Below are 25,044 nucleotides of genomic sequence, written 5' to 3'. Positions count from 1 at the left end.
CCTGTCCTGGGAGAGTTTGATGGGGACAGTGTAGAGGGAGCTTTATTCTGTATCTAACCCATTTTTTTTTTTGTAGAGGGAGCTTTACTCTGTATCTAACCCATTTTTTTTTGTAGAGGGAGCTTTACTCTGTATCTAACCCATACTGTACCTGTCCTGGGAGAGTTTGATGGGGACAGTGTAGAGGGAGCTTTACTCTGTATCTAACCCATTTTTTTTTTTTTGTAGAGGGAGCTTTACTCTGTATCTAACCCCGTACTGTACCTGTCCTGGGTGTGTTTGATGGGGACAGTGTAGAGGGAGCTTTACTCTGTATCTAACCCCGTACTGTACCTGTCCTGGGTGTGTTTGATGGGGACAGTGTAGAGGGAGCTTTACTCTGTATCTAACCCCGTACTGTACCTGTCCTGGGTGTGTTTGATGGGGACAGTGCAGAGGGAGCTTTACTCTGTATCTAACCCCGTACTGTACCTGTCCTGGGTGTGTTTGATGGGGACAGTGCAGAGGGAGCTTTACTCTGTATCTACCCCCCGTTCTGTACCTGTCCTGGGAGTGTTTGATGGCATTTGGTGTTTGAATGCAAAGTGTGACAATTCACCAGGTGATGGTGCCATGGATCTGAGATCACTTCCACTCAATATGACAGGTTAATTATATATATTTTAATATATATATACTTATTTCTGCAATTCATTTGAGAAGGCCAGGCTGCTGTTTAAAAGGACTGTCAGTTTCCTGGTGCTTTTCCATGTGATAATTCTCATTTTATTTATGTAAAGAAATGAACCAAATAGAATATGATGAACTTTGCCCTTTGCTGTCTGCCGTCAGTCCTGGTGCTTACAGTCCTGGTGCTCATTCAGCCGCCTCCTTTCCCAGGTTGTGATGGTTGCAGCCCCACCCAATGCATCACCTCACAACACCAAGTTACCTCTTGGGTGGGGCTGGCCTGCTCCTCAGTGTCTTACACTTGGGGATGTGACTCTGGGCCACATTGCGTTCAAACCGTCGGCTGCAGTGTGGACACTGCACATAGTCAGGGTTCAGGGATGAGCAGGGTGCTGTCGTGTTACCCTTCTTGCCCCGGTAGATTTGCAGCTCGATTTCCTGTGCCGCATGCAGCATCCGTATGAAAGCGTCATGTTTCTGCTTCCAGTTCACTTTCTTGGCGATAGAAGTTGGACGGAAAACAGATAGTCAAAATTAACAACGCTCAGACCAAAACGACCACCCAAAAACACTCAGCACTTCAGAGAATTGGTGAGAGGACAATCACCATATTCAGTCATGTCACAGAGAGGGGCAAGAACTTAAAATACATGTTCAATCAGTCCCTATAACACTGGGGTACAGTACTGGGGACAGAGGTCTCTTACTATATAACACTGGGGTACAGTACTGGGGACAGAGGTCTCTTACTATATAACACTGGGGTACAGTACTGGGGACAGAGCTCTGTTACTATATAACACTGGGGTACAGTACTGGGGACAGAGGTCTGTTACTATATAACAGTGGGGTACAGTACTGGGGACAGAGGTCTGTTACTATATAACACTGGGGTACAGTACTGGGGACAAGGTCTGTTACTATATAACACTGGGGTACAGTACTGGGGACAGAGGTCTGTTACTATATAACAGTGGGGTACAGTACTGGGGACAGAGGTCTGTTACTATATAACACTGGGGTACAGTACTGGGGACAAGGTCTGTTACTATATAACACTGGGGTACAGTACTGGGGACAGAGGTCTGTTACTATATAACAGTGGGGTACAGTACTGGGGACAGAGGTCTGTTACTATATAACACTGGGGTACAGTACTGGGGACATAGATCTGTTACTATATAACACTGGGGTACAGTACTGGGGACAGAGGTCTGTTACTATATAACAGTGGGGGACAGTACTGGGGACAAGGTCTGTTACTATATAACACAGGGGTACAGTACTGGGGACAAGGTCTGTTACTATATAACACTGGGGTACAGTACTGGGGACAAGGTCTGTTACTATATAACACTGGGGTACAGTACTGGGGACAAGGTCTGTTACTATATAACACTGGGGTACAGTACTGGGGACAAGGTCTGTTACTATATAACACTGGGATACAGTACTGGGGACACAGGTCTGTTACTATATAAGACTGGGGTACAGTACTGGGGACAAGGTCTGTTACTATATAACACTGGGGTACAGTACTGGGGACAAGGTCTGTTACTATATAACACTGGGGTACAGTACTGGGGCCAGAGATCTGTTACTATATAACACTGGGGTACAGTACTGGGGACAGAGGTCTGTTACTATATAACAGTGGGGTACAGTACTGGGGACAAGGTCTGTTAATATATAACACTGGGGTACAGTACTGGGGACAAGGTCTGTTACTATATAACACTGGGGTACAGTACTGGGGACAAGGTCTGTTACTATATAACACTGGGGTACAGTACTGGGGACAAGGTCTGTTACTATATAACACTGGGATACAGTACTGGGGACACAGGTCTGTTACTATATAAGACTGGGGTACAGTACTGGGGACGCAGGTCTGTTACTATATAACACTGGGGTACAGTACTGGGGACAAGGTCTGTTACTATATAACGCTGGGGTACAGTACTGGGGACAAGGTCTGTTACTATATAACAGTGGGGTACAGTACTGGGGACAGAGGTCTGTTACTATATAACACTGGGGTACAGTACTGGGGACAAGGTCTGTTACTATATAACGCTGGGGTACAGTACTGGGGACACAGGTCTGTTACTATATAAGACTGGGGTGCAGTACTGGGGACAAGGTCTGTTACTATATAACACTGGGGTACAGTACTGGGGACAAGGTCTGTTACTATATAACGCTGGGGTACAGTACTGGGGACACAGGTCTGTTACTATATAAGACTGGGGTGCAGTACTGGGGACAAGGTCTGTTACTATATAACACTGGGGTACAGTACTGGGGACAGAGGTCTGTTACTATATAACACTGGGATACAGTACTGGGGACAAGGTCTGTTACTATTTAAGACTGGGGTACAGTACTGGGGACAAGGTCTGTTAATATATAACACTGGGGTACAGTACTGGTGACACAGGTCTGTTACTATATAAGACTGGGGTACAGTGCTGGGGACAAGGTCTGTTACTATATAACACTGGGGTACAGTACTGGGGACGCAGGTCTGTTACTATATAACACTGGGGTACAGTACTGGGGACGCAGGTCTGTTACTATATAACACTGGGGTACAGTACTGGGGACAAGGTCTGTTACTATATAACACTGATGTACAGTACTGGGGACAGAGGTCTGTTACTATATAACACTGGGGTACAGTACTGGGGACAGAGGTCTGTTACTATATAACACTGGGGTACAGTACTGGGGACAGAGGTCTGTTACTATATAACACTGGGGTACAGTACTGGGGACAGAGGTCTGTTACTATATAACACTGGGGTACAGTACTGGGGACAGAGGGCTGTTACTATATAACACTGGGGGACAGTACTGGAGACGCAGGCCTGTCCCTATATAACACAGGGGTACAGTACTGGGGACGCAGGTCTGTTACTATATAACACTGGGGGACAGTACTGGTGACACAGGTCTGTCCCAATATAACACTGGGGCACAGTACTGGTGACACAGGTCTGTCCCAATATAACACTGGGGTACAGTACTGGTGACACAGGTCTGTTACTATATAACACTGGGGTACAGTACTGGGGACGAGGTCTGTCCCGATATAACACTGGGGTACAGTACTGGTGACACAGGTCTGTTACTATATAACACTGGGGTACAGTACTGGTGACACAGGTCTGTTACTATATAACACTGGGGTACAGTTCTGGTGACACAGGTCTGTCCCTATATAACACTGGGGGACAGTACTGGGGACACAGGTCTGTCCCTATATAACGCTGGGGTACAGTACAGGAGACGCAGGTCTTTTACTATATAACACTGGGGTACAGTACTGGGGACGCAGGTCTGTTACTATATAACACTGGGGTACAGTACTGGGGACACAGGTCTGTTAGTATATAACACTGGGGTACAGAACTGGGGACGCAGTTCTGTTACTATATAACGCTGGGGTACAGTACAGGAGACGCAGGTCTTTTACTATATAACACTGGGGTACAGTACTGGGGACACAGGTCTGTTACTATATAACACTGGGGTACAGTATTGGAGACGCAGGTTTGTCCCTATATAACACTGGGGTACAGTAATGGGGACGCAGGTCTGTTACTATATAACACTGGGGTACAGTACTGGGGACGCAGGTCTGTTATTATATAACACTGGGGTACAGAACTGGTGACACAGGTCTGTTACTATATAACACTGGGGTACAGTACTGGGGACGCAGGTCTGTTACTATATCACACTGGGGTACAGTAATGGGGACGCAGGTCTGTTACTATATAACACTGGGGTACAGTACTGGGGACGCAGGTCTGTTATTATATAACACTGGGGTACAGTACTGGGGACACAGGTCTGTTACTATATAACACTGGGGTACAGTACTGGGGACGCAGGTCTGTTACTATATCACACTGGGGTACAGTAATGGGGACGCAGGTCTGTTACTATATAACACTGGGGTACAGTACTGGGGACGCATGTCTGTTACCATATAACACTGGGGTACAGTACTGGGGACGCAGGTCTGTTACTATATAACACTGGGGTACAGTACTGGGGACGCAGGTCTGTTATTATATAACACTGGGGTACAGTACTGGGGACACAGGTCTGTTACTATATAACACTGGGGTACAGTACTGGGGACGCAGGTCTGTTACTATATCACACTGGGGTACAGTAATGGGGACGCAGGTCTGTTACTATATAACACTGGGGTACAGTACTGGGGACGCATGTCTGTTACCATATAACACTGGGGTACAGTACTGGGGACGCAGGTCTGTTACTATATAACACTGGGGTACAGAACTGGTGACACAGGTCTGTTACTATATAACACTGGGGTACAGTACTGGGGACGCATGTCTGTTACCATATAACACTGGGGTACAGTACTGGGGACGCAGGTCTGTTATTATATAACACTGGGGTACAGTACTGGGGACACAGGTCTGTTACTATATAACACTGGGGTACAGTACTGGGGACGCAGGTCTGTTACTATATAACGCTGGGGTACAGTACTGGGGACACAGGTCTGTTACTATATAACACTGGGGGACAGAACTGGTGACACAGGTCTGTTACTATATAACACTGGGGTACAGTACTGGGGACGCAGGTCTGTTACTATATAACACTGGGGTACAGTACTGGGGACGCAGGTCTGTTACTATATAACACTGGGGTACAGAACTGGTGACACAGGTCTGTTACGATATAACACTGGGGTACAGTACTGGGGACGCATGTCTGTTACCATATAACACTGGGGTACAGTACTGGGGACGCAGGTCAGTTATTATATAACGCTCAGGGACAGTAGTGGTGACGCAGGTCTGTTACTATATAACACTGGGGTACAGTACTGGGGACGCAGGTCTGTTACTATATAACAGTGGGGTACAATACTGGGGACAAGGTCTGTTACTATATAACACAGGGGTACAGTACTGGGGACAAGGTCTGTTACTATATAACACTGGGGTACAGTACTGGGGACAAGGTCTGTTACTATATAACACTGGGGTACAGTACTGGGGACAAGGTCTGTTACTATATAACACTGGGGTACAGTACTGGGGACAAGGTCTGTTACTATATAACACTGGGATACAGTACTGGGGACACAGGTCTGTTACTATATAAGACTGGGGTACAGTACTGGGGACAAGGTCTGTTACTATATAACACTGGGGTACAGTACTGGGGACAAGGATTGTTACTATATAACACTGGGGTACAGTACTGGGGACAGAGGTCTGTTACTATATAACAGTGGGGTACAGTACTGGGGACAGAGGTCTGTTACTATATAACACTGGGGTACAGTACTGGGGCCAGAGATCTGTTACTATATAACACTGGGGTACAGTACTGGGGACAGAGGTCTGTTACTATATAACAGTGGGGTACAGTACTGGGGACAAGGTCTGTTACTATATAACACTGGGGTACAGTACTGGGGACAAGGTCTGTTACTATATAACACTGGGGTACAGTACTGGGGACAAGGTCTGTTACTATATAACACTGGGATACAGTACTGGGGACACAGGTCTGTTACTATATAACACTGGGGTACAGTACTGGGGACAAGGTCTGTTACTATATAACACTGGGGTACAGTACTGGGGACAAGGTCTGTTACTATATAACGCTGGGGTACAGTACTGGGGGCAAGGTCTGTTACTATATAACAGTGGGGTACAGTACTGGGGACAGAGGTCTGTTACTATATAACGCTGGGGTACAGTACTGGGGACACAGGTCTGTTACTATATAAGACTGGGGTGCAGTACTGGGGACAAGGTCTGTTACTATATAACACTGGGGTACAGTACTGGGGACAAGGTCTGTTACTATATAACGCTGGGGTACAGTACTGGGGACACAGGTCTGTTACTATATAAGACTGGGGTGCAGTACTGGGGACAAGGTCTGTTACTATATAACACTGGGGTACAGTACTGGGGACAGAGGTCTGTTACTATATAACACTGGGATACAGTACTGGGGACAAGGTCTGTTACTATTTAAGACTGGGGTACAGTACTGGGGACAAGGTCTGTTAATATATAACACTGGGGTACAGTACTGGTGACACAGGTCTGTTACTATATAAGACTGGGGTACAGTGCTGGGGACAAGGTCTGTTACTATATAACACTGGGGTACAGTACTGGGGACGCAGGTCTGTTACTATATAACACTGGGGTACAGTACTGGGGACGCAGGTCTGTTACTATATAACACTGGGGTACAGTACTGGGGACAAGGTCTGTTACTATATAACACTGATGTACAGTACTGGGGACAGAGGTCTGTTACTATATAACACTGGGGTACAGTACTGGGGACAGAGGTCTGTTACTATATAACACTGGGGTACAGTACTGGGGACAGAGGTCTGTTACTATATAACACTGGGGTACAGTACTGGGGACAGAGGTCTGTTACTATATAACACTGGGGTACAGTACTGGGGACAGAGGGCTGTTACTATATAACACTGGGGGACAGTACTGGAGACGCAGGCCTGTCCCTATATAACACTGGGGTACAGTACTGGGGACGCAGGTCTGTTACTATATAACACTGGGGTACAGTACTGGTGACACAGGTCTGTCCCAATATAACACTGGGGCACAGTACTGGTGACACAGGTCTGTCCCAATATAACACTGGGGTACAGTACTGGTGACACAGGTCTGTTACTATATAACACTGGGGTACAGTACTGGGGACGAGGTCTGTCCCGATATAACACTGGGGTACAGTACTGGTGACACAGGTCTGTTACTATATAACACTGGGGTACAGTACTGGTGACACAGGTCTGTTACTATATAACACTGGGGTACAGTTCTGGTGACACAGGTCTGTCCCTATATAACACTGGGGGACAGTACTGGGGACACAGGTCTGTCCCTATATAACGCTGGGGTACAGTACAGGAGACGCAGGTCTTTTACTATATAACACTGGGGTACAGTACTGGGGACGCAGGTCTGTTACTATATAACACTGGGGTACAGTACTGGGGACACAGGTCTGTTAGTATATAACACTGGGGTACAGAACTGGGGACGCAGTTCTGTTACTATATAACGCTGGGGTACAGTACAGGAGACGCAGGTCTTTTACTATATAACACTGGGGTACAGTACTGGGGCCAGAGATCTGTTACTATATAACACTGGGGTACAGTACTGGGGACAAGGTCTGTTACTATATAACACTGGGGTACAGTACTGGGGACAAGGTCTGTTACTATATAACACTGGGGTACAGTACTGGGGACAAGGTCTGTTACTATATAACACTGGGATACAGTACTGGGGACACAGGTCTGTTACTATATAAGACTGGGGTACAGTACTGGGGACAAGGTCTGTTACTATATAACACTGGGGTACAGTACTGGGGACAAGGTCTGTTACTATATAACGCTGGGGTACAGTACTGGGGACAAGGTCTGTTACTATATAACAGTGGGGTACAGTACTGGGGACAGAGGTCTGTTACTATATAACACTGGGGTACAGTACTGGGGACAAGGTCTGTTACTATATAACGCTGGGGTACAGTACTGGGGACACAGGTCTGTTACTATATAAGACTGGGGTGCAGTACTGGGGACAAGGTCTGTTACTATATAACACTGGGGTACAGTACTGGGGACAAGGTCTGTTACTATATAACGCTGGGGTACAGTACTGGGGACACAGGTCTGTTACTATATAAGACTGGGGTGCAGTACTGGGGACAAGGTCTGTTACTATATAACACTGGGGTACAGTACTGGGGACAGAGGTCTGTTACTATATAACACTGGGATACAGTACTGGGGACAAGGTCTGTTACTATTTAAGACTGGGGTACAGTACTGGGGACAAGGTCTGTTAATATATAACACTGGGGTACAGTACTGGTGACACAGGTCTGTTACTATATAAGACTGGGGTACAGTGCTGGGGACAAGGTCTGTTACTATATAACACTGGGGTACAGTACTGGGGACGCAGGTCTGTTACTATATAACACTGGGGTACAGTACTGGGGACGCAGGTCTGTTACTATATAACACTGGGGTACAGTACTGGGGACAAGGTCTGTTACTATATAACACTGATGTACAGTACTGGGGACAGAGGTCTGTTACTATATAACACTGGGGTACAGTACTGGGGACAGAGGTCTGTTACTATATAACACTGGGGTACAGTACTGGGGACAGAGGTCTGTTACTATATAACACTGGGGTACAGTACTGGGGACAGAGGTCTGTTACTATATAACACTGGGGTACAGTACTGGGGACAGAGGGCTGTTACTATATAACACTGGGGGACAGTACTGGAGACGCAGGCCTGTCCCTATATAACACTGGGGTACAGTACTGGGGACGCAGGTCTGTTACTATATAACACTGGGGTACAGTACTGGTGACACAGGTCTGTCCCAATATAACACTGGGGTACAGTACTGGTGACACAGGTCTGTTACTATATAACACTGGGGTACAGTACTGCGGACGAGGTCTGTCCCGAAATAACACTGGGGTACAGTACTGGTGACACAGGTCTGTTACTATATAACACTGGGGTACAGTACTGGTGACACAGGTCTGTTACTATATAACACTGGGGTACAGTTCTGGTGACACAGGTCTGTCCCTATATAACACTGGGGGACAGTACTGGGGACACAGGTCTGTCCCTATATAACGCTGGGGTACAGTACAGGAGACGCAGGTCTTTTACTATATAACACTGGGGTACAGTACTGGGGACGCAGGTCTGTTACAATATAACACTGGGGTACAGTACTGGGGACACAGGTCTGTTAGTATATAACACTGGGGTACAGAACTGGGGACGCAGTTCTGTTACTATATAACGCTGGGGTACAGTACAGGAGACGCAGGTCTTTTACTATATAACACTGGGGTACAGTACTGGGGACACAGGTCTGTTACTATATAACACTGGGGTACAGTATTGGAGACGCAGGTCTGTCCCTATATAACACTGGGGTACAGTAATGGGGACGCAGGTCTGTTACTATATAACACTGGGGTACAGAACTGGTGACACAGGTCTGTTACTATATAACACTGGGGTACAGTACTGGGGACGCATGTCTGTTACCATATAACACTGGGGTACAGTACTGGGGACGCAGGTCTGTTACTATATAACACTGGGGTACAGAACTGGTGACACAGGTCTGTTACTATATAACACTGGGGTACAGTACTGGGGACGCATGTCTGTTACCATATAACACTGGGGTACAGTACTGGGGACGCAGGTCTGTTATTATATAACACTGGGGTACAGTACTGGGGACACAGGTCTGTTACTATATAACACTGGGGTACAGTACTGGGGACGCAGGTCTGTTACTATATAACGCTGGGGTACAGTACTGGGGACACAGGTCTGTTACTATATAACACTGGGGTACAGAACTGGTGACACAGGTCTGTTACTATATAACACAGGGGTACAGTACTGGGGACGCGGGTCTGTTACTATATAACACTGGGGTACAGTACTGGGGACGCAGGTCTGTTACTATATAACACTGGGGTACAGTACTGGGGACGCAGGTCTGTTACTATATAACACTGGGGTACAGTACTGGGGACGCATGTCTGTTACCATATAACACTGGGGTACAGTACTGGGGACGCAGGTCTGTTATTATATAACACTGGGGTACAGTACTGGGGACACAGGTCTGTTACTATATAACACTGGGGTACAGTACTGGGGACGCAGGTCTGTTACTATATAACGCTGGGGTACAGTACTGGGGACACAGGTCTGTTACTATATAACACTGGGGTACAGAACTGGTGACACAGGTCTGTTACTATATAACACTGGGGTACAGTACTGGGGACGCAGGTCTGTTACTATATAACACTGGGGTACAGTACTGGGGACGCAGGTCTGTTACTATATAACACTGGTGTACAGAACTGGTGACACAGGTCTGTTACTATATAACACTGGGGTACAGTACTGGGGACGCATGTCTGTTACCATATAACACTGGGGTACAGTACTGGGGACGCAGGTCTGTTATTATATAACGCTCAGGGACAGTAGTGGTGACGCAGGTCTGTTACTATATAACACTGGGGTACAGTACTGGGGACGCAGGTCTGTTACTATATAACACTGGGGTACAGTACTGGGGACAAGGTCTGTTACTATATAACACTGGGGTACAGTATTGGGGACACAGGTCTGTTGCTATATAACACTGGGGTACAGTACTGGGGAGGCAGGTCTGTTAATATATAACACTGGGATACAGTACTGGGGACACAGGTCTGTCCCTATATAACACTGGGGGACAGTACTGGGGACGCAGGTCTCTTACTATATAACACTGGGGTACAGTACTGGTGACACAGGTCTGTCCCTGTATAACACGGGTACAGTACTGGGGACAAGGTCTGTTACTATATAACACTGGGGTACAGTACTGGGGACGCAGGTCTGTTAGTATATAACACTGGGGTACAGAACTGGGGACGCAGTTCTGTTACTATATAACGCTGGGGTACAGTACAGGAGACGCAGGTCTTTTACTATATAACACTGGGGTACAGTACTGGGGACACAGGTCTGTTACTATATAACACTGGGGTACAGTATTGGAGACGCAGGTCTGTCCCTATATAACACTGGGGTACAGTAATGGGGACGCAGGTCTGTTACTATATAACACTGGGGTACAGTACTGGGGACGCATGTCTGTTACCATATAACACTGGGGTACAGTACTGGGGACGCAGGTCTGTTACTATATAACACTGGGGTACAGAACTGGTGACACAGGTCTGTTACTATATAACACTGGGGTACAGTACTGGGGACGCATGTCTGTTACCATATAACACTGGGGTACAGTACTGGGGACGCAGGTCTGTTATTATATAACACTGGGGTACAGTACTGGGGACACAGGTCTGTTACTATATAACACTGGGGTACAGTACTGGGGACGCAGGTCTGTTACTATATAACGCTGGGGTACAGTACTGGGGACACAGGTCTGTTACTATATAACACTGGGGTACAGAACTGGTGACACAGGTCTGTTACTATATAACACTGGGGTACAGTACTGGGGACGCAGGTCTGTTACTATATAACACTGGGGTACAGTACTGGGGACGCAGGTCTGTTACTATATAACACTGGGGTACAGAACTGGTGACACAGGTCTGTTACTATATAACACTGGGGTACAGTACTGGGGACGCATGTCTGTTACCATATAACACTGGGGTACAGTACTGGGGACGCAGGTCTGTTATTATATAACGCTCAGGGACAGTAGTGGTGACGCAGGTCTGTTACTATATAACACTGGGGTACAGTACTGGGGACGCAGGTCTGTTACTATATAACACTGGGGTGCAGTACTGGGGACAAGGTCTGTTACTATATAACACTGGGGTACAGTATTGGGGACACAGGTCTGTTGCTATATAACACTGGGGTACAGTACTGGGGACGCAGGTCCGTTAATATATAACACTGGGATACAGTACTGGGGACACAGGTCTGTCCCTATATAACACTGGGGGACAGTACTGGGGACGCATGTCTCTTACTATATAACACTGGGGTACAGTACTGGTGACACAGGTCTGTCCCTGTATAACACGGGTACAGTACTGGGGACAAGGTCTGTTACTATATAACACTGGGGTACAGTACTGGGGACGCAGGTCTGTTACTATATAACACTGGGGTACAGTACTGGGGACGCAGGTCTGTTTCTATATAACACTGGGGTACAGTACTGGGGACGCAGGTCGGTTACTATATAACACTGGGGTACAGTACTGGGGACGCAGGTCGGTTACTATATAACACTGGGGTACAGTACTGGGGACACAGGTCTGTTACTATATAACACTGGGGTACAGTACTGGTGACACAGGTCTGTTACTATATAACACTGGGGTACAGTACTGGTGACACAGGTCGGTTACTATATAACACTGGGGTACAGTACTGGGGACACAGGTCTGTTACTATATAACACTGGGGTACAGTACTGGTGACACAGGTCTGTCCCTATATAACACTGGGGTACAGTACTGGGGACGCAGGTCTGTTACTATATAACACTGGGGTACAGTACTGGTGACACAGGTCTGTTACTATATAACACTGGGGTACAGTACTGGGGACGCAGGTCTGTTGCTATATAACACTGGGGTACAGTACTGGGGACGCAGGTCTGTTACTATATAACACTGGGGTACAGTACTGGGGACGCAGGTCGGTTACTATATAACACTGGGGTACAGTACTGGGGACACAGGTCTGTTACTATATAACACTGGGGTACAGTACTGGTGACACAGGTCTGTTACTATATAACACTGGGGTACAGTACTGGGGACGCAGGTCTGTTGCTATATAACACTGGGGTACAGTACTGGGGACGCAGGTCGGTTACTATATAACACTGGGGTACAGTACTGGGGACACAGGTCTGTTACTATATAACACTGGGGTACAGTACTGGTGACACAGGTCTGTTACTATATAACACTGGGGTACAGTACTGGGGACGCAGGTCTGTTGCTATATAACGCTGGGGTACAGTACTGGGGACGCAGGTCGGTTCCTATATAACACTGGGGTACAGTACTGGGGACGCAGGTCTGTTGCTATATAACACTGGGGTACAGTACTGGGGACGCAGGTCGGTTACTATATAACACTGGGGTACAGTACTGGGGACACAGGTCTGTTACTATATAACACTGGGGTACAGTACTGGTGACACAGGTCTGTTACTATATAACACTGGGGTACAGTACTGGGGACGCAGGTCTGTTGCTATATAACGCTGGGGTACAGTACTGGGGACGCAGGTCGGTTACTTTATAACACTGGGGTACAGTACTGGGGACGCAGGTCGGTTACTATATAACACTGGGGTACAGTACTGGGGACACAGGTCTGTTACTATATAACACTGGGGTACAGTACTGGGGACGCAGGTCTGTTGCTTATAACGCTGGGGTACAGTACTGGGGACGCAGGTCGGTTACTATATAACACTGGGGTACAGTACTGGGGACGCAGGTCTGTCAACATATAACACTGGGGTACAGTACTGGGGACGCAGGTCTGTTACTATATAACACTGGGGTACAGTACTGGGGACACAGGTCTGTCAACATATAACACTGGGGTACAGTACTGGGGACTCAGGTCTGTTACTATATAACGCTGGGGTACAGTAGTGGGGACGCAGGTCTGTAACTATATAACACTGGGGTACAGTACTGGGGACTCAGGTCTGTTACTATATAACGCTGGGGTACAGTACTGGGGACACAGGTCTGTTACTATATAACACTGGGGTACAGAACTGGTGACACAGGTCTGTTACTATATAACACTGGGGTACAGTACTGGGGACGCAGGTCTGTTACTATATAACACTGGGGTACAGTACTGGGGACGCAGGTCTGTTACTATATAACACTGGGGTACAGAACTGGTGACACAGGTCTGTTACTATATAACACTGGGGTACAGTACTGGGGACGCATGTCTGTTACCATATAACACTGGGGTACAGTACTGGGGACGCAGGTCTGTTATTATATAACGCTCAGGGACAGTAGTGGTGACGCAGGTCTGTTACTATATAACACTGGGGTACAGTACTGGGGACGCAGGTCTGTTACTATATAACACTGGGGTACAGTACTGGGGACAAGGTCTGTTACTATATAACACTGGGGTACAGTATTGGGGACACAGGTCTGTTGCTATATAACACTGGGGTACAGTACTGGGGACGCAGGTCTGTTAATATATAACACTGGGATACAGTACTGGGGACACAGGTCTGTCCCTATATAACACTGGGGGACAGTACTGGGGACGCAGGTCTCTTACTATATGACACTGGGGTACAGTACTGGTGACACAGGTCTGTCCCTGTATAACACGGGTACAGTACTGGGGACAAGGTCTGTTACTATATAACACTGGGGTACAGTACTGGGGACGCAGGTCTGTTAGTATATAACACTGGGGTACAGAACTGGGGACGCAGTTCTGTTACTATATAACGCTGGGGTACAGTACAGGAGACGCAGGTCTTTTACTATATAACACTGGGGTACAGTACTGGGGACACAGGTCTGTTACTATATAACACTGGGGTACAGTATTGGAGACGCAGGTCTGTCCCTATATAACACTGGGGTACAGTAATGGGGACGCAGGTCTGTTACTATATAACACTGGGGTACAGTACTGGGGACGCATGTCTGTTACCATATAACACTGGGGTACAGTACTGGGGACGCAGGTCTGTTACTATATAACACTGGGGTACAGAACTGGTGACACAGGTCTGTTACTATATAACACTGGGGTACAGTACTGGGGACGCATGTCTGTTACCATATAACACTGGGGTACAGTACTGGGGACGCAGGTCTGTTATTATATAACACTGGGGTACAGTACTGGGGACACAGGTCTGTTACTATATAACACTGGGGTACAGTACTGGGGACGCAGGTCTGTTACTATATAACGCTGGGGTACAGTACTGGGGACACAGGTCTGTTACTATATAACACTGGGGTACAGAACTGGTGACACAGGTCTGTTACTATATAACACTGGGGTACAGTACTGGGGACGCAGGTCTGTTACTATATAACACTGGGGTACAGTACTGGGGACGCAGGTCTGTTACTATATAACACTGGGGTACAGAACTGGTGACACAGGTCTGTTACTATATAACACTGGGGTACAGTACTGGGGACGCATGTCTGTTACCATATAACACTGGGGTACAGTACTGGGGACGCAGGTCTGTTATTATATAACGCTCAGGGACAGTAGTGGTGACGCAGGTCTGTTACTATATAACACTGGGGTACAGTACTGGGGACGCAGGTCTGTTACTATATAACACTGGGGTACAGTACTGGGGACAAGGTCTGTTACTATATAACACTGGGGTACAGTATTGGGGACACAGGTCTGTTGCTATATAACACTGGGGTACAGTACTGGGGACGCAGGTCCGTTAATATATAACACTGGGATACAGTACTGGGGACACAGGTCTGTCCCTATATAACACTGGGGGACAGTACTGGGGACGCATGTCTCTTACTATATAACACTGGGGTACAGTACTGGTGACACAGGTCTGTCCCTGTATAACACGGGTACAGTACTGGGGACAAGGTCTGTTACTATATAACACTGGGGTACAGTACTGGGGACGCAGGTCTGTTACTATATAACACTGGGGTACAGTACTGGGGACGCAGGTCTGTTTCTATATAACACTGGGGTACAGTACTGGGGACGCAGGTCGGTTACTATATAACACTGGGGTACAGTACTGGGGACGCAGGTCGGTTACTATATAACACTGGGGTACAGTACTGGTGACACAGGTCTGTTACTATATAACACTGGGGTACAGTACTGGTGACACAGGTCTGTTACTATATAACACTGGGGTACAGTACTGGTGACACAGGTCTGTTACTATATAACACTGGGGTACAGTACTGGGGACACAGGTCTGTTACTATATAACACTGGGGTACAGTACTGGTGACACAGGTCTGTCCCTATATAACACTGGGGTACAGTACTGGGGACGCAGGTCTGTTACTATATAACACTGGGGTACAGTACTGGTGACACAGGTCTGTTACTATATAACACTGGGGTACAGTACTGGGGACACAGGTCTGTTACTATATAACACTGGGGTACAGTACTGGTGACACAGGTCTGTCCCTATATAACACTGGGGTACAGTACTGGGGACGCAGGTCTGTTACTATATAACACTGGGGTACAGTACTGGTGACACAGGTCTGTTACTATATAACACTGGGGTACAGTACTGGGGACGCAGGTCTGTTGCTATATAACACTGGGGTACAGTACTGGGGACGCAGGTCTGTTACTATATAACACTGGGGTACAGTACTGGGGACGCAGGTCGGTTACTATATAATACTGGGGTACAGTACTGGGGACACAGGTCTGTTACTATATAACACTGGGGTACAGTACTGGTGACACAGGTCTGTTACTATATAACACTGGGGTACAGTACTGGGGACGCAGGTCTGTTGCTATATAACACTGGGGTACAGTACTGGGGACGCAGGTCGGTTACTATATAACACTGGGGTACAGTACTGGGGACACAGGTCTGTTACTATATAACACTGGGGTACAGTACTGGTGACACAGGTCTGTTACTATATAACACTGGGGTACAGTACTGGGGACGCAGGTCTGTTGCTATATAACGCTGGGGTACAGTACTGGGGACGCAGGTCGGTTCCTATATAACACTGGGGTACAGTACTGGGGACGCAGGTCTGTTGCTATATAACACTGGGGTACAGTACTGGGGACACAGGTCTGTTACTATATAACACTGGGGTACAGTACTGGTGACACAGGTCTGTTACTATATAACACTGGGGTACAGTACTGGGGACGCAGGTCTGTTGCTATATAACGCTGGTGTACAGTACTGGGGACGCAGGTCGGTTACTATATAACACTGGGGTACAGTACTGGGGACGCAGGTCGGTTACTATATAACACTGGGGTACAGTACTGGGGACGCAGGTCTGTTGCTTATAACGCTGGGGTACAGTACTGGGGACGCAGGTCGGTTACTATATAACACTGGGGTACAGTACTGGGGACGCAGGTCTGTCAACATATAACACTGGGGTACAGTACTGGGGACGCAGGTCTGTTACTATATAACACTGGGGTACAGTACTGGGGACACAGGTCTGTCAACATATAACACTGGGGTACAGTACTGGGGACTCAGGTCTGTTACTATATAACGCTGGGGTACAGTAGTGGGGACGCAGGTCTGTAACTATATAACACTGGGGTACAGTACTGGGGACTCAGGTCTGTTACTATATAACGCTGGGGTACAGTACTGGGGACAAGGTCTGTTACTATATAACACTGGGGTGCAGTACTGGGGACAGAGGTCTGTTACTATATAACACTGGGATACAGTGCTGGGGACGCAGGTCTGTTACTATATAACACTGGGGTACAGTACTGGGGACGCAGGTCTGTTACTATATAACACTGGGGTACAGTACTGGGGACAAGGTCTGTTTCTATATAACACTGGGGTGCAGTACTGGTGACACAGGTCTGTCCCCATATAACACTGGGGTACAGTACTGGGGACAAGGTCTGTTACTATATAACACTGGGGTGCAGTACTGGGGACAAGGTCTGTTACTATATAACACTGGGGTACAGTACTGGGGACGCAGGTCTGTTACTATATAACGCTGGGGTACAGTACTGGGGTACAGGTCTGTTACTATATAACACTGGGGTGCAGTACTGGTGACAAGGTCTGTTACTATATAACACTGGGGTACAGTACTGGGGTACAGGTCTGTTACTATATAACACTGGGGTACAGTACTGGGGACAAGGTCTGTTACTATATAACACTGGGGTGCAGTACTGGGCACGCAGGTCTGTTACTATTTAACACTGGGGTACAGTACTGGGGACGCAGGTCTGTTACTATATAATGCTGGGGTACAGTACTGGGGTACAGGTCTGTTACTATATAACACTGGGGTACAGTACTGGGGACAAGGTCTGTTACTATATAACACTGGGGTGCAGTACTGGGGACGCAGGTCTGTTACGATATAACACTGGGGTGCAGTACTGGGGACAGAGGTCTGTTACTATATAACACTGGGGTACAGTACTGGGGACGCAGGTCTGTTACTATATAGCACTGGGGTACAGTACTGGGGACAGAGATCTGTTACTATATAACACTGGGGTACAGTACTGGGGACAGAGATCTGTTACTATATAACACTGGGGTGCAGTACTGGGGACAGAGGTCTGTTACTACATAACACTGGGGTACAGTACTGGGGACGCAGGTCTGTTACTATATAACACTGGGGTACAGTACTGGGGACGCAGGTCTGTTACTATATAACACTGGGGTACAGTTCTGGGGACAGAGATCTGTTACTATATAACACTGGGGTGCAGTACTGGGGACAGAGGTCTGTTACTACATAAAACTGGGGTACAGTACTGGGGACGCAGGTCTGTTACTATATAGCACTGGGGTACAGTACTGGGGACAGAGGTCTGTTGCTATATAATGCTGGGGTACAGTACTGGGGACAGAGGTCAGTTACTATATAACACTGGGGTACAGTACTGGGGACAGAGATCTGTTACTATATAACACTGGGGTGCAGTACTGGGGACAGAGGTCTGTTACTACATAACACTGGGGTACAGTACTGGGGACGCAGGTCTGTTAGTATATAACACTGGGGTACAGTACTGGGGACGCAGGTCTGTTACTATATAACGCTGGGGTACAATGCTGGGAACGCAGGTCTGTTTCTGTATAACGCTGGGGTACAGTACTGGGGACGCAGGTCTGTTACTACATAACGCTGGGGTACAATGCTGGGGACACAGGTCTGTTGCTATATAACACTGGGGTACAGTACTGGGGACGCAGGTCTGTTACTATATAACGCTGGGGTACAGTACTGGGGACGCAGGTCTGTCCCTATATAACACTGGGGTACAGTACTGGTGACACAGGTCTGTCACTATATAACACTGGGGTACAGTACTGGTGACACAGGTCTGTTACTATATAACGCTGGGGTACAGTACTGGGGACAAGGTCTGTTACTATATAACGCTGGGGTACAGTACTGGGGACGCAGGTCTGTTACTATATAACACTGGGGTACAGTACTGGGGACAAGGTCTGTTACTATATAACGCTGGGGTACAGTACTGGGGACAAGGTCTGTTACTATAAAACGCTGGGGTACAGTACTGGTGACACAGGTCTGTTACTATATAACACTGGGGTACAGTACTGGGGACAAGGTCTGTTACTATATAACGCTGGGGTACAGTACTGGTGACACAGGTCTGTTACTATATAACACTGGGGTACAGTACTGGGGACGCAGGTCTGTCCCTATATAACACTGGGGTACAGTACTGGGGACAAGGTCTGTTACTATATAACACTGGGGTACAGTACTGGTGACACAGGTCTGTCCCTATATAACGCTGGGGTACAGTACTGGGGACAAGGTCTGTTACTATATAACGCTGGGGTACAGTACTGGGGACAAGGTCTGTTACTATATAACGCTGGGGTACAGTACTGGGGACGCAGGTCTGTTACTATATAACACTGGGGTACAGTACTGGTGACACAGGTCTGTTACTATATAACACTGGGGTACAGTACTGGGGACAAGGTCTGTTACTATATAACGCTGGGGTACAGTACTGGGGACGCAGGTCTGTTACTATATAACACTGGGGTACAGTACTGGTGACACAGGTCTGTTACTATATAACACTGGGGTACAGTACTGGGGACAAGGTCTGTTACTATATAACGCTGGGGTACAGTACTGGGGACGCAGGTCTGTTACTATATAACACTGGGGTACAGTACTGGTGACACAGGTCTGTTACTATATAACACTGGGGTACAGTACTGGGGACAAGGTCTGTTACTATATAACGCTGGGGTACAGTACTGGGGACGCAGGTCTGTTACTATATAACACTGGGGTACAGTACTGGTGACACAGGTCTGTCCCTATATAACGCTGGGGTACAGTACTGGGGACACAGGTCTGTCCCTATATAACACTGGGGTACAGTACTGGTGACACAGGTCTGTCACTATATAACACTGAGGTACAGTAATGGTGACACAGGTCTGTCCCTATATAACACTGGGGTACAGTACTGGGGACGCACGTCTGTCAACATATAACACTGGGGTACAGTACTGGGGACGCAGGTCTGTTACTATATAACACTGGGGTACAGTACTGGGGACGCAGGTCTGTTACTATATAACACTGGGGTACAGTACTGGGGACGCAGGTCGGTTACTATATAACACTGGGGTACAGTAATGGTGACACAGGTCTGTTACTATATAACGCTGGGGTACAGTACTGGTGACACAGGTCTGTTACTATATAACACTGGGGTACAGTACTGGGGACGCAGGTCTGTCCCTATATAACACTGGGGTACAGTACTGGGGACAAGGTCTGTTACTATATAACACTGGGGTACAGTACTGGTGACACAGGTCTGTCCCTATATAACGCTGGGGTACAGTACTGGGGACAAGTTCTGTTACTATATAACGCTGGGGTACAGTACTGGGGACAAGGTCTGTTACTATATAACGCTGGGGTACAGTACTGGGGACGCAGGTCTGTTACTATATAACACTGGGGTACAGTACTGGTGACACAGGTCTGTTACTATATAACACTGGGGTACAGTACTGGGGACAAGGTCTGTTACTATATAACGCTGGGGTACAGTACTGGGGACGCAGGTCTGTTACTATATAACACTGGGGTACAGTACTGGTGACACAGGTCTGTTACTATATAACACTGGGGTACAGTACTGGGGACAAGGTCTGTTACTATATAACGCTGGGGTACAGTACTGGGGACGCAGGTCTGTTACTATATAACACTGGGGTACAGTACTGGTGACACAGGTCTGTTACTATATAACACTGGGGTACAGTACTGGGGACAAGGTCTGTTACTATATAACGCTGGGGTACAGTACTGGGGACGCAGGTCTGTTACTATATAACACTGGGGTACAGTACTGGTGACACAGGTCTGTCCCTATATAACGCTGGGGTACAGTACTGGGGACACAGGTCTGTCCCTATATAACACTGGGGTACAGTACTGGTGACACAGGTCTGTCACTATATAACACTGAGGTACAGTAATGGTGACACAGGTCTGTCCCTATATAACACTGGGGTACAGTACTGGGGACGCACGTCTGTCAACATATAACACTGGGGGACAGTACTGGGGACGCAGGTCTGTTACTATATAACACTGGGGTACAGTACTGGGGACGCAGGTCTGTTACTATATAACACTGGGGTACAGTACTGGGGACGCAGGTCGGTTACTATATAACACTGGGGTACAGTAATGGTGACACAGGTCTGTCACTATATAACGCTGCGGTACAGTACTGGTGACACAGGTCTGTTACTATATAACACTGGGGTACAGTACTGGGGACGCAGGTCTGTCCCTATATAACACTGGGGTACAGTACTGGGGACAAGGTCTGTTACTATATAACACTGGGGTACAGTACTGGTGACACAGGTCTGTCCCTATATAACACTGGGGTACAGTACTGGGGACAAGGTCTGTTACTATATAACACTGGGGTACAGTACTGGGGACAAGGTCTGTTACTATATAACGCTGGGGTACAGTACTGGGGACAAGGTCTGTTACTATATAACGCTGGGGTACAGTACTGGTGACACAGGTCTGTTACTATATAACACTGGGGTACAGTACTGGGGACAGGGTCTGTTACTATATAACGCTGGGGTACAGTACTGGTGACACAGGTCTGTTACTATATAACACTGGGGTACAGTACTGGGGACGCAGGTCTGTCCCTATATAACACTGGGGTACAGTACTGGGGACAAGGTCTGTTACTATATAACACTGGGGTACAGTACTGGTGACACAGGTCTGTCCCTATATAACGCTGGGGTACAGTACTGGTGACACAGGTCTGTTACTATATAACACTGGGGTACAGTACTGGGGACAAGGTCTGTTACTATATAACGCTGGGGTACAGTACTGGGGACGCAGGTCTGTTACTATATAACACTGGGGTACAGTACTGGTGACACAGGTCTGTTACTATATAACACTGGGGTACAGTACTGGGGACAAGGTCTGTTACTATATAACGCTGGGGTACAGTACTGGGGACGCAGGTCTGTTACTATATAACACTGGGGTACAGTACTGGTGACACAGGTCTGTTACTATATAACACTGGGGTACAGTACTGGGGACAAGGTCTGTTACTATATAACGCTGGGGTACAGTACTGGGGACGCAGGTCTGTTACTATATAACACTGGGGTACAGTACTGGTGACACAGGTCTGTCCCTATATAACGCTGGGGTACAGTACTGGGGACAGAGGTCTGTTACTATATAACACTGGGATACAGTGCTGGGGACGCAGGTCTGTTACTATATAACACTGGGGTACAGTACTGGGGACGCAGGTCTGTTACTATATAACACTGGGGTACAGTACTGGGGACAAGGTCTGTTACTATATAACACTGGGGTGCAGTACTGGTGACACAGGTCTGTCCCTATATAACGCTGGGGTACAGTACTGGGGACAGAGGTCTGTTACTATATAACACTGGGATACAGTGCTGGGGACGCAGGTCTGTTACTATATAACACTGGGGTACAGTACTGGGGACGCAGGTCTGTTACTATATAACACTGGGGTACAGTACTGGGGACAAGGTCTGTTACTATATAACACTGGGGTGCAGTACTGGGGACAGAGGTCTGTTACTATATAACACTGGGATACAGTGCTGGGGACGCAGGTCTGTTACTATATAACACTGGGGTACAGTACTGGGGACGCAGGTCTGTTACTATATAACACTGGGGTACAGTACTGGGGACAAGGTCTGTTACTATATAACACTGGGGTGCAGTACTGGTGACACAGGTCTGTCCCCATATAACACTGGGGTACAGTACTGGGGACAAGGTCTGTTACTATATAACACTGGGGTGCAGTACTGGGGACAAGGTCTGTTACTATATAACACTGGGGTACAGTACTGGGGACGCAGGTCTGTTACTATATAACGCTGGGGTACAGTACTGGGGTACAGGTCTGTTACTATATAACACTGGGGTGCAGTACTGGTGACAAGGTCTGTTACTATATAACACTGGGGTACAGTACTGGGGTACAGGTCTGTTACTATATAACACTGGGGTACAGTACTGGGGACAAGGTCTGTTACTATATAACACTGGGGTGCAGTACTGGGCACGCAGGTCTGTTACTATTTAACACTGGGGTACAGTACTGGGGACGCAGGTCTGTTACTATATAATGCTGGGGTACAGTACTGGGGTACAGGTCTGTTACTATATAACACTGGGGTACAGTACTGGGGACAAGGTCTGTTACTATATAACACTGGGGTGCAGTACTGGGGACGCAGGTCTGTTACTATATAACACTGGGGTGCAGTACTGGGGACAGAGGTCTGTTACTATATAACACTGGGGTACAGTACTGGGGACGCAGGTCTGTTACTATATAGCACTGGGGTACAGTACTGGGGACACAGGTCTGTTACTATATAACACTGGGGTACAGTACTGGGGACAAGGTCTGTTACTATATAACGCTGGGGTACAGTACTGGGGACGCAGGTCTGTTACTATATAACACTGGGGTACAGTACTGGTGACACAGGTCTGTTACTATATAACACTGGGGTACAGTACTGGGGACAAGGTCTGTTACTATATAACGCTGGGGTACAGTACTGGGGACGCAGGTCTGTTACTATATAACACTGGGGTACAGTACTGGTGACACAGGTCTGTCCCTATATAACGCTGGGGTACAGTACTGGGGACACAGGTCTGTCCCTATATAACACTGGGGTACAGTACTGGTGACACAGGTCTGTCACTATATAACACTGAGGTACAGTAATGGTGACACAGGTCTGTCCCTATATAACACTGGGGTACAGTACTGGGGACGCACGTCTGTCAACATATAACACTGGGGTACAGTACTGGAGACGCAGGTCTGTTACTATATAACACTGGGGTACAGTACTGGGGACGCAGGTCTGTTACTATATAACACTGGGGTACAGTACTGGGGACGCAGGTCGGTTACTATATAACACTGGGGTACAGTAATGGTGACACAGGTCTGTTACTATATAACGCTGGGGTACAGTACTGGTGACACAGGTCTGTTACTATATAACACTGGGGTACAGTACTGGGGACGCAGGTCTGTCCCTATATAACACTGCGGTACAGTACTGGGGACAAGGTCTGTTACTATATAACACTGGGGTACAGTACTGGTGACACAGGTCTGTCCCTATATAACGCTGGGGTACAGTACTGGGGACAAGGTCTGTTACTATATAACGCTGGGGTACAGTACTGGGGACAAGGTCTGTTACTATATAACGCTGGGGTACAGTACTGGGGACGCAGGTCTGTTACTATATAACACTGGGGTACAGTACTGGTGACACAGGTCTGTTACTATATAACACTGGGGTACAGTACTGGGGACAAGGTCTGTTACTATATAACGCTGGGGTACA

General features: G+C 47.6%; 1 protein-coding gene across 1 annotated transcript in view; it reads right to left on the bottom strand.

The window, feature by feature from the left end:
* Nucleotides 1-741: 741 nt before the first annotated feature.
* LOC137359869 (uncharacterized) overlaps nucleotides 742-25,044 on the bottom strand; it is a 111,361-nt gene continuing 87,058 nt past the window's right edge. Inside the window, exon 3 of the mRNA XM_068025550.1 lies at nucleotides 742-1,164. Coding sequence (XP_067881651.1) covers nucleotides 928-1,164 — 237 coding nt within the window. The 3' untranslated portion in view covers nucleotides 742-927. The remainder of the gene's footprint in view (nucleotides 1,165-25,044) is intronic.

The sequence above is a fragment of the Heterodontus francisci genome, unplaced genomic scaffold (assembly GCF_036365525.1).
Source record: "Heterodontus francisci isolate sHetFra1 unplaced genomic scaffold, sHetFra1.hap1 HAP1_SCAFFOLD_724, whole genome shotgun sequence".
Taxonomy (NCBI): domain Eukaryota; kingdom Metazoa; phylum Chordata; class Chondrichthyes; order Heterodontiformes; family Heterodontidae; genus Heterodontus; species Heterodontus francisci.
This window is presented reverse-complemented; position numbering and strand designations above follow the sequence as displayed.